General features: G+C 35.1%; 1 protein-coding gene across 23 annotated transcripts in view; it reads right to left on the reverse strand.

Annotated features, from left to right (window-relative positions):
- Positions 1-17,302, reverse strand: part of LOC118262397 (protein sickie) — a 211,556-nt gene that overhangs the window by 28,941 nt on the left and 165,313 nt on the right. For 6 of the 23 annotated variants that reach the window (XM_050697305.1, XM_050697306.1, XM_050697310.1 and 3 more), the window contains 13 exons: positions 11,101-11,278; positions 10,586-10,723; positions 10,055-10,105; positions 9,649-9,817; positions 9,250-9,342; positions 8,682-8,826; positions 7,166-7,279; positions 6,462-6,653; positions 6,020-6,046; positions 5,028-5,134; positions 3,689-3,817; positions 2,478-2,569; positions 1,337-1,411 (listed from right to left, as the gene is read on the reverse strand). In XM_050697305.1, coding sequence (XP_050553262.1) covers positions 1,337-1,411; positions 2,478-2,569; positions 3,689-3,817; positions 5,028-5,134; positions 6,020-6,046; positions 6,462-6,653; positions 7,166-7,279; positions 8,682-8,826; positions 9,250-9,342; positions 9,649-9,817; positions 10,055-10,105; positions 10,586-10,723; positions 11,101-11,278 — 1,510 coding nt within the window. The remainder of the gene's footprint in view (positions 1-1,336; positions 1,412-2,477; positions 2,570-3,688; positions 3,818-5,027; positions 5,135-6,019; positions 6,047-6,461; positions 6,654-7,165; positions 7,280-8,681; positions 8,827-9,249; positions 9,343-9,648; positions 9,818-10,054; positions 10,106-10,585; positions 10,724-11,100; positions 11,279-17,302) is intronic. The other 17 variants (XM_050697307.1, XM_050697311.1, XM_050697327.1 and 14 more) reach the window with 14 other exon arrangements.

Raw genomic sequence — 17,302 nt, forward strand, 5'->3', positions numbered from 1 at the left:
TTAGTAAAAAATAATGCCAAGGTAGTGTATACAGGCTTAAGAAAAATCGATTTTAGTCACCAAAACAGACAAAAAGTAATTTTAGCGTTGTTTTTTTCTCTCTACCGATGATACTGGTTTTTATTGGTTGTCGAATAATGTACAAATTATTTTATGGTAATTACAGGAGCTATACAAGTTGGAATTATAAAATAAATGTATTTTATTTATTTATCTGGTCTACATCGGCGGCACCAAGTTCAAAGTTGTCACTTGCCATATTCGCTCGCATATATAGACGCTTTGTCATTGGTGCTCAAGGTGTAAGAATATAGCGATATTTTGCTCTAGTTTACGTCAAATTTTAGTTTGTAAGTTGATATTCATTCAGTTTCCATATCTTTGTTTTATATCTACTTTAAATCGTCAATTTTCGTATGTAATTTATAAGTATGTAGTTAGTGATTTACTCGCTGCTCATTTGGACATCGTATGTTACAGTAGATAGCGGCAGTGGCAGTTGCCATTTGGCATACATTCTTAGTGCCCGATATGGAAGGAAACGGGCAAACGTTCGTCTCACGGCCGCACGGACCTCTGATATTATTTACTGACCCCTAACTTGTGACATTCCATCTCAACTTTCTGCCTCAGAGGTGCTAGGTTATCGACAACGATATACAAAAGTTACGCGATAGGAATACCCATAAAAAGTGATGGTCGGCACAAAAACTCCATATTTCGAAACGGGTAATATGACCATGGAGTGAAAGTCTGTGTTCTTAGGGAGATCTGTTAACCGCAGTGTATGAAATACGATGACCACAAAATTGGATCGGTATGAATTACTCTGTGACTAAATAACAAGCTGAGCAGCTAAGCATCAGTGGGCATATCATCACTAGATAGGTTTACAAGGTGGCGAGTTGTCATTATTTTGTCTACGCAGATAATATCGGATTTCAATTCTGTAGGTGTGGTAGAAAACGCAATCTGACAGCCTGTTCTATGTTGACATACAAAGAATCGTTACAAAACGGTCTCATGTTACATTATATTGTTGGGAGCTTCCGTATGTTTTGTGTGTCGAACAAAAGTTTTTAGGGTGGTTGATTGTGTGGAAATTGCGTGGTAGCCGTACAAATACAGAACGTTAAATGATAAATTGAATGTAACGTAGGTAACTACATTTTAATGACAATTGGCAGAACACCCACGAAGATGTCGCATTTAATTTATGCTTTTTATAATATCTTTGGTATGATTGTAATGTCTTTCACAGTTACTGTCGGTGTATCATCATATCACAGTAATGAAGTTTCTTGATTAACTTTGTGTATAAAAGTAAAGTACTTACATTAGTTGTTAGTTGTGTCGTCAGCGTGTGCACTTTTTCTTTAGCGTCAGCGAGTTCCCTCCGCAGTTTCCGGACCTAAACAAAAATGACAGGTTTAATTTTCCGTGAGCTCGGTCATAATTGGATCGCTTTCGTTTAATTATTTTTCCTACACTTTCTAATTGGCGTTTAAAAAAGTAAGGTCTGATATTTTTCTAACTAAACGAAATGATTTATTATAGGCAATGAAGTAATGGGATATCATATTTGAGATACTCCTTGCATAGGCATCTAAACAAATACATCGACACCAGCAATTTATACTGCGCTAACTCAAAAAGCGTACTTTACAGTAGAGGCGTTTAAAGGGAAAAACGTGATAACTTTTACATTAATTAAGATACTTTTTTGAAATTTGGTATGCTTAATATTTAATTTATTCATTGTAATATCTCATATTTATATTTTCTTAATTATATCTATTTTCTGATTTAGCGCAAGTTAGCCGTATATAAGCATAATTCATCAAAAAAAAATTACATCTTATACACGTCTAACTTATGTTAGCGTAGTGTGGTACGGGACGTCATAGTGTATGATCAATCATCTGATGCATATTTCAATATTTTATAAAGAACATGTACTTACTCACAAAAAGAATAGTCAACGTACCATTAATAAACTAATTAATACGTTAACACATAAGTATTTACTATGTAAAAGTCGCTAAGTAGTTCATTTTACAAACGAACAAGTATACACACGAACGCACTAAACTACGCCAACTATGAGTTAGTGCAGTGTTGCACGGACTTTGACCAAAGTGATCCCCGCGCACACTCCGCTAATAATAGTTGGCGTAATATAAATCGAGTGATTTCAAAAAGTACCTTTACTTAGCGTTTTATAAGATTTGTAACTTTCTTATTTTTGCATATTTCTTCTCAATTTTTTTATGACATATGTAAACACACATTTTAAGCAACTTGGCATAAAAAAAGTTTTTTCCAAATTTCGAGTTAGCGTAGTATAAATTGCTGGTGTCGACATATTATATACATACATACGTGTAAGATTTTTAGAGATAGATACGAACTAAGGGCCCTAGTAGTTAGCCTAGTAGTTAGTATGTTAAGTAAAAAAGGTATAAAATGAACAGTACCCCACTTACTTCGTGTGCCTGCCTCTCCTCCGACCCAGCGCCAGCTGCCAATGACGATGCCGTCGACACCAACGATGCAGTAGATCCGTGCACTATAGACAAAACAAATATTTAATGAGTTATATTAATAATAGTTACTTAGTAAATACGTAGGTGGTAAGTACTAGTATCAATAATATGTATCTGTAGGTAGATATGATATCCACGTCTAGCTGTTTTGCGGTTTTGTAATTAGATCACTTCATTCATAATTCCCACGTTTAGAAGTACGTAAATAATGTCAGTGTCACTTAAGTATATAGAAGTCGCATTGATTCAATAAATCTAGGATTGAACTAATCCTTTTGCTGCAACCAGCTGTGTGTAATTATTGTTGACAAATTTACCCATATTAACCGAGACAATGGCAGATATATATCGTTTTAAGTCTATGTGAAGACCTCCTAGCACAGGTATATCTCTTACTTACTTCCTTTATATGTATTTCGTACAAGTATTTACATTAAACTAGCACTCCAGACGTTTTGGAGCCTTATAACAACATAATAAGGTATTATATTATTACGTAGATACACTATATACATCAATCAACAGTTACATACTTTAGAAGATAACGAGTCGATAGTTCGATGTACTTAAACCTCGGCATTTATCAGCAAGGAGATATTCCCAAACATTACCGTAAATAAATGTTTTATGTTTGAATTCTGTCTCCGATGCAAGCCACATGTTTGCGGTTGCGACATTATGCCGCGTCGCGGACATCTGTTTCGTATAAATGATACCAATGACCGGACGATACCCGTTATATAGAACACTCTAATTAAAGTATTGGGGAACGATACTTCACTTGCTTATGTAAACCTTTCTTTTTCTTTTTTCTTACACTGATTTCTTTTTGATAAGTGACGAGCATTATCGATGCAACTTGTGTTAAAAAAATATCATTACCTAAGGAGGAAAATATTTGGTTGCTAGTACAGAAATCTCGGCTCTAATACTTTCTTATTTTTATTACTTTACTATGTTTATCCTATGACTAGGTTCGTTCTTGGTGAGTGAATTATGTATCAGAAAACATATCTATAATAAACCTATTATTCCCCACGATGTCATCGAGTACCTAACCACAATGAGTTAAATTATCTTAAAAAATGTTGTTTCACTTATTAGAATTAAAACTAAGTATAATTTTACAATAATTGACTTACCATCATCATTCTTTTTAGGATAGTGGTGTGAGTGTCGAGGCGTGTGCATCACATTGCCAGGCTGATGCGTCGGGCTTAGAGCTGACCTCGGAGACGGCGACGGTGGCTCCGACACGCCGTAGTTCAGACCTACATCATATACACGGTAAAAACTAGTTCTTCCTCGCATAAAGGTAAAAAAAAAAACAAGCGGAAAAAGATAATCCGATCTTAGTTACAAATTTTTTGGATCGATCTAAACAACGAATGCCAAAAATCCACCTTAATTCCAGTGATTTTGCATTCATATCGGTTAATAATTTTTGCCCTAAGATGATTCTTACTCAAACATCTTCCTAAGTATGACATTACTTAAAGTTAATTTCTACTTTAAATCGTAACCCCAATTAACTACCTATCGTTCCAATCAAAAGTCACTTTGGCAATGACTTACAAGCAATTGTTTAGAGAATGATGTCATTAGTCATAGGTAGATGCTAGGAGAAATCATTTTGTTATGATTTGGTACCGTTTGTTCTAAGAACAGACAATTCTGACTTGCCCACTAATCGTACTATTTGCACTGATTAAGATTAATTATGCAAGAATGTATGGTATGAGTTAGATGCTCATTGGCATCGCTCAAAGCCACGTGCAGTAGTGAATATTTATTGCAAGGACGCTCACAGATCCATTAATATTAAAACCAGTATTGGTTCCTAGTATAAAACTAAGTACATATTATGTATGTACAGTTGTGTGATAAATTATGTAAACTGCAGTAGTAAAATCGATGAGAGACAATCAATAGAACGTTAGCCGTGAATACTGTTTGTAAATACAAGCAACTCTTTATGTCCCATAAAATTTTATAGTGGAAACACTTATAAAGTGACAGGTAAACACTGAAACGCTACTAAACCAAGAAGATTATTTCTTCTTGAAAAGCACAAAAATAGATAATAGAGTGGCATAAAGAGTCGAAAGAAGAAATAAAAGAAACAAGTAGGTGGTGATCTACATTTCTATGTTCATCTTAAAATGAATGTGTCCTTTTTTGGGTCCTGCCTTGGGTGTGGCATGAGCGAGAGTGAGACCCTTACGACTTATTAAAAATAACCCTGTCTACTTCCTGCTCAAAGCGGTCATGGTGACTTATGGAATAGGTAATGTCCGATCGATCCACAACCCCGGTTAAACAATGAATGCTGAGTAAATTAAATACGAAATCGTCTTACTTATATATTTAGGTCATTGAACCTTTAAAGAACATAAATATAGGCATCCTATTCTAGGTTTGAATATCACAATAGAACAATACTTAGGTGATTGAGTCATTGTATGAGTAATAAAATCCTACCTTGTCCAGATGGTCCGTATTGCACAGGTAAACAATAGTACGGTTCATAGTCACTCTCCGAAGATCTTTGCAGCATCGAAGGGTAAAGCTTCTCCGATTTTGTTGACCTGTAAGAATGGACGCCATTTAATTTCTGTTTTTTTTAATATCCTTTTGTCTCTTTGCTACGATGAAGCACGTTTTGTGTGATACATTGCTTGTTTCTGTCAGTGCTTTCAAGCTAGGAATGAGTGGTTGTATGACTTTATATGTTTGATGTTTTATTTTGATATGTGAGTGCAGTGACTGATGTCCACTTTGTAATTACAAGTAGATTTTCATGACATCTACATACATTGAGGTTATGAGAAATTATTATAGAAATGAATGTGAAACTGATTCATATCTGACTGATGTTATTTGGTCGAACCCTATTTGGTGTGTAAATAGGTAGGTAACTGTAAATTTAGTACCGAGTAATAAAAGAAAATTTCAGTCATTCCAAGCTTGCTGAAAAGCACTTCAGTAAGTACATCTTAAAAGCCCTTGAGTAGCGCACAGTACGAAATGGCACAATATTCAGCGTTTTGCGACAAAAGCCCGTTGAATAAAATATATCTTCTATTTTGACCTTACCTATTCTCTGTAGCCAAGTAAATAAAAATATTTTTGCTCGACTTGGCGGGGGCACTACCGTGCCCCAGATTTTCAAACAATGTTATACACTAATCTATTATCATTTTCTTCTTAAAATGTTGAATACACTTACAATTTGATCATGAAGTATCATGAATGATAAAGAAAAAATGGCGCACATTGAAATGATATAGAAATGTGCATCTTGATCAATATAAACAAAAAGTGATATGAGCATTTACAATACAATGGCGTTAACGAAGTGTAAAATTAAGTAGATAAGCCGTGCCTTATTAAAATCATGCATATTTATTGTTGAAATGAAGCGTGCCACCTTGAAGCCAAAACATGAACAAACTCCCATCCTTGTGGCATACCTTGGAAATGTCCTATCTCTGAGGTAGCTAAAAATTTAACCAACAGTCAAGACATTTTAATAACCAACAGCCGTATGTACTAATATTAATTACATAACAATGATAGTAAGTAGGTTTATAGAAAAGCATCAATGAGTATCAGGGGAAAGAGTTTTAAGCATGATTCATGAAAAGGGAAGAATTAAGCTTATTCTTGATGGTTAGTCGACTCCATTTTGAACGGTTTTGTTCAATATTAAGATGTGTCATTTATATTTTTTGTTTATGATATTTAGTCAATCCACCAAAGGCAAGTTAGATAATTACTAGATTTAGAAATTTCGCTCATCAATAACATTATAATTAAATACAAATTGTCTTTTGCACGTTATAATCATATTTGCTAGATACCCCAGAGTTTAAATTGATTCACTTTTCTACTTTATAGAAATGGGGGACCCACCTAATACTGTTGCTCCTGTTTAACCGGGAGCCCTGTGCGTCTCGGTGCATGATGAGCTTATTGTGTGTGAGTGAGCTGCGGTGGTGTGAGTTAGGGGAGGAGGTGTGGTTGTGCGCCTGCGCAGAGTGCAGCGACGTGAGCGACTCCATCGACTCGCCCTCCGACAGGCGACCACTCGCCGAATATGTATTGCTGAAAAGGGGAAGAGTGATGACGGCACGTAATGGCCAGCTGTACCTCCTTTGACATAATAATCTCCATTTACGTTAAATCATAAAAGAAAAAACTAATAATTCAAAAACAAAATATAATCAAACAAAACTGTCGTGTCCTACAACTGGCCATTGAAAATAGGGCTGAAATAAGCATGAGATTATGATAGAAGAGATTTGCGTGTCAAATATTTGTTTCCAATCAATAATGAAAGTTGTAAATTGATGAAGTTAGGTATTAATTAAAAGTCCGGATGAAAGAAGACTTAACTTTGTTGTTGCGTAGACCAAGGCCCATTGTATGACACATAAACATAAGCACACAAGAATGATGAGGGAGAATGGCAATGGAAAATGATACAAACAATAATAGAACGACGGTCACAACAAACATAAAATATAACAAACAATTTTAATTTAGCTGGTTATAATTTTTCAATCATATCCATACAACACACATTCACATACATTGTAAGTTATTAGAATATTTACCTGTGTCTTAGCCAAGGTGCATACGGGATCCCGTAGTCAGACTTTACTTCGGAATATGTTTGGGTATCAGAAAGACTGCCGTCACTTATTTTAATGCCACCTCTAGGTGCGATCCTGGAAGCCATGGTGGGTATTAACCGAAGAAATTAAATATATGAGCACATAGAGGAGACATTGGGATAATTTTCACTAGCAAGTATCGTTCTTTACAAAAAAGAGATACCTCATGTAGAAGTAATATTCACTTGCTATTCTTGAAGCTACACCACTAGTTCACAACCTATCGGTTACATATAGAATTTTGTTTTATTTACTAACAAATGTTACCTACAATCGTTGAAATTTAATTTAAAGACGATAAAACTAGAGAACAACAATTAAATACAAGTAAAGAGCACTTCAAACTGCTAAGAGGATCTCTCTTAAACCAGGACGATTGAACACTAATTCAAAGTTCCCACGATGTTCACTGATATCGATAAGAATTTGTTTGCTTACTTGTCAACACTCATGATTGCAGCTAACTTTTTTCACTTCGATAAAATATCGATGTACGGTACGAACAAATTTTAATGTTTATTCCTTTTCCTTTATCGTCTGTACATCACGAAATACTTCTTTGCAATGATATTTACTCAATTATACGTGTCAATGGCCAGTACAGAGATGTATTCAGTCTTTTATTAACGTCTTGTTTTTTACACAAGTTACCATTGATTCGTGAACCAAACAAATGAAAGCTGTCTCCACATTCTCGGTTTATAATTCAATCTTTGTTTGGATATTCAATTTAAATATTTGTGGAGTAAGTAATTATTGTGTTATCTGAAGAGGATTATTGGAGCACAGAGTTCAAATATTGATGTGCTACTTTATAAAAATACAAGGAATAAGACGCACGTTTGCGTTAAATATTTCCTTTCATTTGGTGATATGAAGTATTTTGATAAGAATGAGGAAGTTTTATTGTTTATTACTTATACAATTTACTTTATTACTAACTTACAAATAAGAAATTGGGGTCATAGATTAACTTCCCAATCCCACCCTGCATTTTTAATTCCAAGATCATAGTCATCCTCTAGCCTCAAAAGAAAGAGCACGAGATATTATTTATCTCACTCTCACTCATATCGGGTATCCCAGTTCATTACTTAAACTGTTTAATTGCTGATGTCAACGAAACAATTGTCCTGTACAATTGTTGATTTGTTTGAGTTTGGGAGTCAGCTGGGAGTTTGTGACGTAATTTTATCACAAGACTAGAGATAGCTGTTAATATTTACACAATTTTGAACCTTAACAAACAATTTTAGAACCTAATTTCCTTCGAGTAAAAGTCTGGCCCTATATTTTTATTATTAGGTATTTGTTTCACACAGTTAGTTTTAAAACTGCACAAGCAAATATCTCTTTAAGACCATGCAATTTGTTGACAGTCAAAACACACAACACGGTGCGGACACTCCAATTTGTTTTAAAGACTATTTTAAAGTTAGCAAAATAGTATATTTACCTGTGATGATGGAAGAGGGCAGCGAACTCATGTGTTCCCGGTTTGGGCAAAGACTGGGACCCCAGCAATCGCTCCCGAACCGAAGCCGAGAGCTGCGCGGCCGCTGTGCCACCCAAAGAAAATGATTTCGGACCGATTCCATTTTCTGCGTAGGCGTGGAAATGAAAAATGAACGAAATGCGTTGATAAGCAAAAATTAATTAAAATGTTAATAAAATTAATTAAGTACCTAACAAACTTTTTCCTATACATGAATAAATAATGTATTAAGTATTGCATGCAAGTGAAACTAATATAACTATGATAGACTTTGAAATCGATGGAATAGATTAGACTTCATGCAAAAGGGTAACATTATATCACCTTGAAAATAATTATAATGAGTATAAAACAAGAAGAATAAAACTGCAACGTAGCATCAACGTAGGTAAGTCTTCTCTAGATAAAAAGTTGACATAATAAAATTATTGATTGTTATTATTACTGATTCTAGCAGCGTTAATAATGCCATGTGAAGTAGATGGTGCAGAAAATGGTAGGTAAGTAAAAAAATATAATATTATCTTACTGTGAATTTGGAGATCCTGTGTACACGTTTGTGTACCACCCGATACTTTGACTTTCGTCCTTGGCACAGCAGAAACTTGAGCTGTCCGTCCACCTACAATAAATAATTATAGTAATTAATACCTACAATATTATAAACTAAATTATATTAATTAATTAATTTACATGCATTACTTTCCCGCTTCCCGCCATTTTCGAAAATCAAAAACAATGACCACTCTTTTTTCCAACCAGCAGCTATATTCATATTAAACAGCCAGCTTTAAGACTGGCCAGTTGATGATTCTAAATTTAAAATGATTCAATAATGAGTTTCGACCTTCTTTCTTTTTTAAATTTTCCTTATTGTTTTTATTAATTTAGTATTCCGATGTTTTTATATAGGAATTTGTTAACGTACCATGTTGTGGTGGCCCATTGGACTGCGGTACTGGTTGTTGAACACCATTCTGTCTCTTCACGTAGCCGAAGCTTTGTGGCACTTTCGCTTTACTTGATGAACAAGTGCTACCATTGCCTCCGCTTGACACGCTAGACGGCCGGGATCCACCTCCAGGAGACTGGAGCTGCTAAAAAAATATTAAATTATTTTGTTAAATAAAAATATATTTACTTTGCATTAGCTTATTAGAACTTGAGCACACTGAGCACAATTTTATTTAAACACAATTTAAACTTAGACCCTGATGGGCGTTGTGTTGCGTTTGTAACTAACTACATAGTCAATACTTAGACTCATATTTTATGAGTTTTTTTTTATACTAATATTATTCATCACAGTTTAAAATAATTAATAAATACGATACCTGTGATCCCCCACTTCTTGCGGGATGTTGCCCAGAATTCGATGCAGCATACTGAAAATAAAATATCGAAACATTAGATCAAGGTTGAATCAACGCCCATGTTTTGTAGCAATATCGAATAAAACAGTTGTATGGTTTCCCTCAAGGGCGTTAATTAGGTAAGTACCTATTACACGTATCAAATATCTAACTAACAACGGATTAAAAGGTTTAAATAAGTACAAGTGTACGTATAATGTTGTTTGCTGTATCTACTGGTTCTTTTTTTATTCTTGCTGTCAGATAGTTAACATTTTCAAATCTAGATGTATTTTCTATAGATAGATATTTGGGCTTAAGCACGAAATTAAAATTATTTCAGCATTGGCTCAATTTTTATAACACGGACTTCACTTAAGTGACCCATTAATAACTTTAAGTCTTGACCTAAAATATGACGGTGATAATACCTAAGTGATCCACGATCAATGTATGATTGTATACCCGTATGTATACCCATGACATCAGAGGAATGATATGATTTTATGTTACCTGTGGATGCGGTGCGATTCCAAGCTGCTGGGCCGCAGTCAGCTTCTCCCGCTTGTGGTGCTGAGGCGAGTGATGGCCAGCACGTCTTTCTCCCTTCCTGCCATGTGATGGGCTGGGTGGCGCAGGTGCTGGCTGGTTCTGGAATTGAGAGTTAATTCATTAAGTAAGTAAAGTGTCTATGAAAAACTGCAAGGCAATGTCCTTTGATCGAAATCCATGTAAGTTATGAAAAAGACCTATAGGAACCATGGAAAACTGACGATAAAACTAATGTATTGGATGCTATTAAAAATTTCATGCTGAAGAGGGCGAATTTTGTGTTCTATGTAAAATGCTGAAATTCAGCGATATTTCAGAGTTGGGTTGGCTTCAATTACTTAGAACGAAACAAGAAACAGAATTCTACTAACGTATGTATCATACGATTTAGGGCATTACATAACTGCAGTTGTCATTCGACTTTATGTGATCCAAGAAAAAATCCACAGTTTAAAAGAGGGGTATAAAGTGCTTACCAGTGGAGGAGCACCAACTCCAGGCGAGTCGGTGTACTTCTTCCAGGTGGTGTCCTGTTGCCGCGGCGCCGGCGGCTGTCGTTCAGTCTGTTGGCCGCAGTCCGCCTTACTGCGCGTGCGCCCCACCACACGGTATACCACACCGCTACCTCCTTCCATCCTATTGCGACCGCCGCGTCTGAGGAAACCATTGAAAATTATTTTAATAATGAAATTGGTAATTTTTAAATCATTATGTACTTATACAATGTTGGCAAACTAAGGTACACTATGAATGAAAATAACACAGATTGACCACAAAATAACAGACATACAATCCAGTGCCGGATTAACCACGTAGCATTTGCTTAACTGAACCAACCAAACTCGTCTCCGCTTTGGAGTATTTATTTGAGTGTAAATAGGCTTCATAGTTAAAATGTTTGAGAATGTCCTCCTGTTAAGTTAAATCTATACTTCCAGGGACACCGTATATGTATAATCGAGGGCCTCTTAGGAGCTTTAGCAGGATTAATCTGTCACTGACTCGTACGAATCAAACTAATTATACCCAATGAAATAACATATACACATTAGAACACGATGAGACGAATTTCACAGTAACTACACAAATACAGAAGCTCACATCAATCTCCTAATCAATACACTCTCTCAAGTACCATTTCATTTACCTACAAATCAACGGGGCTGGCATGTTCTTAGAATAAAAGCCCCTTAAATAAAAGATAAAAAAAAAAAAAATTACCTACAAATGTAAAGGGCACCATTATATCTGAGTAGGTACAATCCCTCTGCTTAGAAATGGCAGTAAAGGGTGTCTACCGCATTTCCCCTTCGCATGACTCAGGGTTAAAAGCCTTAAAAGAGTATAGGAGTTGTTCGGAGAATTACAAAAGTCCCGCTTTAATATAAGTTCCTACTTATTACTAAGTAGTTACTATTAACTAGTTTGTTGTCCAAGCCGCTTCAGTGCAACCTGTCACATTTATTAACAAATTATTGCTGTTGCGGTTTCAGGTTTATGTACTAAACGCACCCAACACACAAGACAATATCACAGTGTAGAACAACCTTTACTTATAAAAAAAACTTAACACCCGACTGCTACTACTCGTACAGTCACTTTATGAAATTAAACCAGTTCTAATATTTACTTCTAAAACTCATAATAGGCTTAACTGATGAAGAAAAACACCCATTATTACTACTTAACTCGACTTAACCTTCTTAGTGAAGCTTGAGTTTACAACGCTTACTAATAGCGTTATTTTTAATCAACGGTTCAACGGTTTAGTTTTATTATTCTTGAACGGCATTAGTCGCCAGTTTAATTAGATCCTTCACTTCATTAGTCACTTGTTTTGTTTCCATTCGGTGTATCTACCGTCCCTATTACGATGCATTTCTTATGGAGGGGACTTTTCTATCCTAGTTTGTTTACCTTTCCGTAGGACTACGACATCAGAATTCAAATTGTTTTATGAGATTGGAGGCAAACGAGCAAATGTACCGCCTAATAGTCAACATCGCCGATAGACTATGTCCATACTGTCCAATTCCATAGACATTCATTACACCAGAAGAGTTACATTTATTTTACCGATTTTATAAAAAAGAGTAGCTAAGCTATTTTCTTTAATATAGTGATGATTTACGCAAGAGCCATTTCAATTACCAGTACTTTTATTTTACATTGCATTGACTTTAAAAACGACACAAATATACATACGAGATCAAAGCAGATTGAACGCAGGGTGGCATACAAGAGCGGCTGGCCTGAACAAAGGGATTGAATTGATGGCAACTGATAAAGGGGGAGCTGTATTCTCTTATGGAGACGAGCAGAGCAACATGTCGTTGCGACCTAGTTTTAAAGATGTGTGTGTACATTGTACATACAAATGATATTCCCCTAAATGAAGTAAAAGCTGTCACATCACAACGTCGCATGTCACTCGGGTACTTTAATTAAATTCAGAGCTACAAATGTACCTACCACATACATAAACTCATTAAATTACGATCGAAAATCATTTACCTTGCCGCTTGGAAGTTACTCAAAACAAACCATTATTTACAAACTAAATCAATCATATTTGTAATGCCAGTGAACTTTGTTTTCGATACTTATCTCACCTACTTATAAATTGGTTTGCTTTTACGCAATGCGGCTGATATTTCTTTAAAAAAAAAACAAAGCATCAAGACTAAACATGATTATAACATTATGGGTGAGCCAACTAATACTGCGAAAGAACGGGTGTATTCAGTATGATCATTAATCACTCTTTATTGCACTCATTTAGGATCAATGGAGTCTTTATGTGAAGCATAGTGTTCGTTTATTTTTAACTCGGGTAAGGAGGTCGATACCGCAGTACTGTGATAAGTGAAAGGGCAATTTTAATCAAATTGAAGAACAGTTGTAATAGTACGGATGCTTCCTACCTTCGTAAAAATGGAATGTTATGATGAGTCTAATTTCATTATAGTGCACGCTATAAACATGCTCATTAAGGTTAAAAATTTAATGTCGTGTTTCATTCGTTAAATAAGTTTTTAATTCTATATAAGTGAAGTGAGTAATATTTTGGATGGCCTAAGTGTGATAATCTCACCCTTCATCACGATGCAGTCACTTCCATCTACCCCTTCGCAAAAACACGCGAAGCTCTGTACCTAATTGTTAACAACTTTTCAAAACATTTCCAAATCAGATAAGTTTTTATGTCCAACACTCGAGAGATTCCCAACAATTTTATACGACATGACATAAAACGCCTTGCGATAAAGATTACGACGAGAAAAGAAAAAAAAAGTTCGTCAACTTTTTAAACTTGGAAGTTTCTTCGCGTTCCACTTACAGCTATCTAAGTACCATAATTACATGGAGAGATACAACTGTCAGAAGAAGAAAATGGTGTCGAGAAAATTGTTCTTCTTTCTTGAAGGCAGGTTAAGCAAACTGTAATCTATTACAGACAGAACCAAGCCTTTGCGGTTACAAATGCCGCAGTGTCCTAGTTTATTGCTAACGAGATGCAGTAATCCATTACGTATTCTATTTTTGGAAAAAATGCTGTATCGTTATTTTCGAGAGCCCTTCCTTCGTACGCTATTTGCTATATTTGATTTTCGAACGAAACGATGTTCGACTTTTTTGGTCTTGATTCGAAAGAGGAATGGAATGCGCTGAATCTATCAAGGAATTTTAATTTCAGTTTGCATTTACGACGTCTATCAATTGATTGACACGTTTGGAAATATATTTTGTTAGTACAGATAACAAAAATTTTGATTCTGAATACCATTTTTTTCCCAAGTAACTTTTAAAGTTTTATATAGCTATAGACTAAAACTGCTCCAATAAAAAAAGGAGCGAATTTAAGCCGCGAATTAAGCAAAAAGTGAATCTACGAAAAAAAAACGCCTACTAACTCCTGCCCAACTTGACATGAGTCCTTATGGTCACTGTACAAACCAATTAGTCAAAAAAGTATTCATGAAAGTCCGCAGTGAAAAATGTAATGTGCCAACTTTGAAACCCCAAGCTTGTCTGGCAGTAAGCCATTCTGTTACCTTGTTTACCTTTCGTTATGGCCACTTGCCAACTCATAAACCATGATATATCACATGCTAACTTTTACTATGCATTAACAACAATAATATTTTGATAATAAGGTTCATTTCGCTTTATTTGATCACTTAAAGGGTTTTGAAATTGAGTAACTATTTAAGAAGCCCTTTCAAAAATATTTTTTCTTAGTACAGTCGACTCTCTTTAATTCAAACAACAATAATATTTTGATAATAAGGTTCTTTTCGCTTTATTAGATCACTTAAAGGGTTTTTAAATTGAGTTACTATTTGAAAAACCCTTTCAAACATTTATTTTCTTAGTACCGTTGACTCTCGTTAATTTAAACCTTCGAAGTAATTTGAAGGTCCCTCGAAAATCTCTTTATATTTCAAGAAATTTTTACACACTTGGTAATTTTCATGAGAAAATCATCGCTCTGTAACAAAATTACTCCATTATTCGAACTTATTGGCGTCAGCCTTTCGAAGATTCAAAAAAGGAGACGAAAAGATTACAGAAATTGCAGAGATAGGTACATGCTTTTTAGTTTGACCACCATTTGATATTTCGAACATTCGGTAATTCGGTCGACTGTACCCGAAATTGCGAAATTGAAACGCAGAACAGATGTGACCTCACTTATACCCTTGGCCTTATATCTGAATCTTCCAAATGAATTAAAACATTGTTTGCTAGTTAGCTGTAGTACATATCCTCTTAAATGGAATATCCATGTCCTTTCAATATTATTCTAAAATTACTCATTTTTACAGGCCTACGAACAAAACCTACTACGCCTGCCTCTATTGTACGCGAATAAAAGAATAAAGCACCTGTATGAACACTCACTTTACTACATTAAAACATTTAATGGCGAAATGGTGTAACAGAACGGAGTTTTGAATTGTTTAGCCTTAACGAATTTTCTGAGTAAAAGCGTTCCCGTTTCATGTATTCTTCACACATGATTTAAGATTCAAGATCGCAAAGTGGAGCGGTTTTTGCTACTTGACGAGAAAGATTTTAATGTGGCACACACAAGGGCCTAGAATGCTGCCAGGTTTTGTGTGACTATGTTACAAATGGCATAACTTTATAAATGTCATTGAACTTTACATGTTGAAATGATTCTATGATAGATGGCAACGAGCAATATGAGGCTCCGAATTTTGTTCCCAAATCGATTCAGTTTGTAAAAATTACGGAACATCTACAACCAATATCTACTACAGTATAAGGAAAGTGTACGAACATACACGGCAACGCTTATCACTACGAGGAAAAACCAACCCTACTTAACGTAATATTATGTTACACTCAATTCCAGTATCTTTCCAACCAGTTCCCACGAAACATTTTCTCAGTAAACTCTATTAAAACGATACGACCTAAAAGACACCCTGTAGATCTGAATAGCAACACTTCATGGATTAAACCCGAGGGAGAACAACGACAACACGCTGTACTTATATACAGGGGGAGATAAAATTGTAATCAGACGGCATGAAGAGAGAACGGGGGTTTCTTTCACAATTAGTACTGATATGTACCTATGTAGGTAGACAAGACAATGATCGTAAGGATGCATCAATACGTCCCCAGTCCTTTGGTGGCTGTGGTTGTCATTTGAAACATTGGCGTCTTAATGAAAACTGAGCGCCTGAAGCCTCGTACTAATGATGACGGATCTCCTGAAAGGCGCAGTCTCCTACGTTCCTCATTATCTATGAGCCGAGCAGTCTCTCTCATTATTCCCTCGTTCATCTCATCATTATTTTCACTGAAATGATGAATGCTCTTTTGTGCTATTTGAATGTATTCGTTGTGTTTTGTTTGCTGACTTACACGGTGATGCCATTTTTATTGGTATGAAAATCACATCTAATTGAGATGAATAGAGATGTCGCTCAAATATTTATTTTTTGTCAAATTCTTTGTCAAAATCCCTTTGTGAAACTGGATTTTTAAAACTACACATTTTATATTGATTTAGTACAACTCAGCCTTCTTTACACATTTTATGTTAATTTAATTTAGGACAAATCGCTTTTCTTTATAAGGTAATCCTCAAACATTCTAGTACTAATCAAATGATAACTAGAACCAAAAGGAAACAATACTAAAACGACCATATGTTGATGACCATCATCATTAATGCACTTAAACAGAAACTAACAAAAACGTAAGTTTAGTAAACATTACAACCAAACGGAAACTCGTCTCCAATTCACGATGAACTCCATAGTAAACAGTTTTCATAAATTTTACTTCAACATACCGTAATACGTGTCACCTAACAAGTATCGTAGCTCCAATAAACAGCCGTTGTATTTCGTCCATTACAATACATAAAAACAACTATACATATACAGGTACTTAGTAATAATATAATAGCTTTCGAACATCATTAACAAGCCACGGCCTCATTAAAATCCGTTCCGAAATGGTAAAATCATATTTTAATGAGAAACTGAAGTGATATTAAGTAGTTTTGAAATATGGGTACAAGTAGAATAAAATAAATAACAAATTAACATGTATACCTATAGATATACCTATTGTGTATTTTGCCCTTAAGTCGTAATGTCCCAATGGACACTAATGAGAGTCCCTAAACACCTT

The sequence above is a fragment of the Spodoptera frugiperda genome, chromosome 12 (assembly GCF_023101765.2).
Source record: "Spodoptera frugiperda isolate SF20-4 chromosome 12, AGI-APGP_CSIRO_Sfru_2.0, whole genome shotgun sequence".
NCBI classification, from domain to species: domain Eukaryota; kingdom Metazoa; phylum Arthropoda; class Insecta; order Lepidoptera; family Noctuidae; genus Spodoptera; species Spodoptera frugiperda.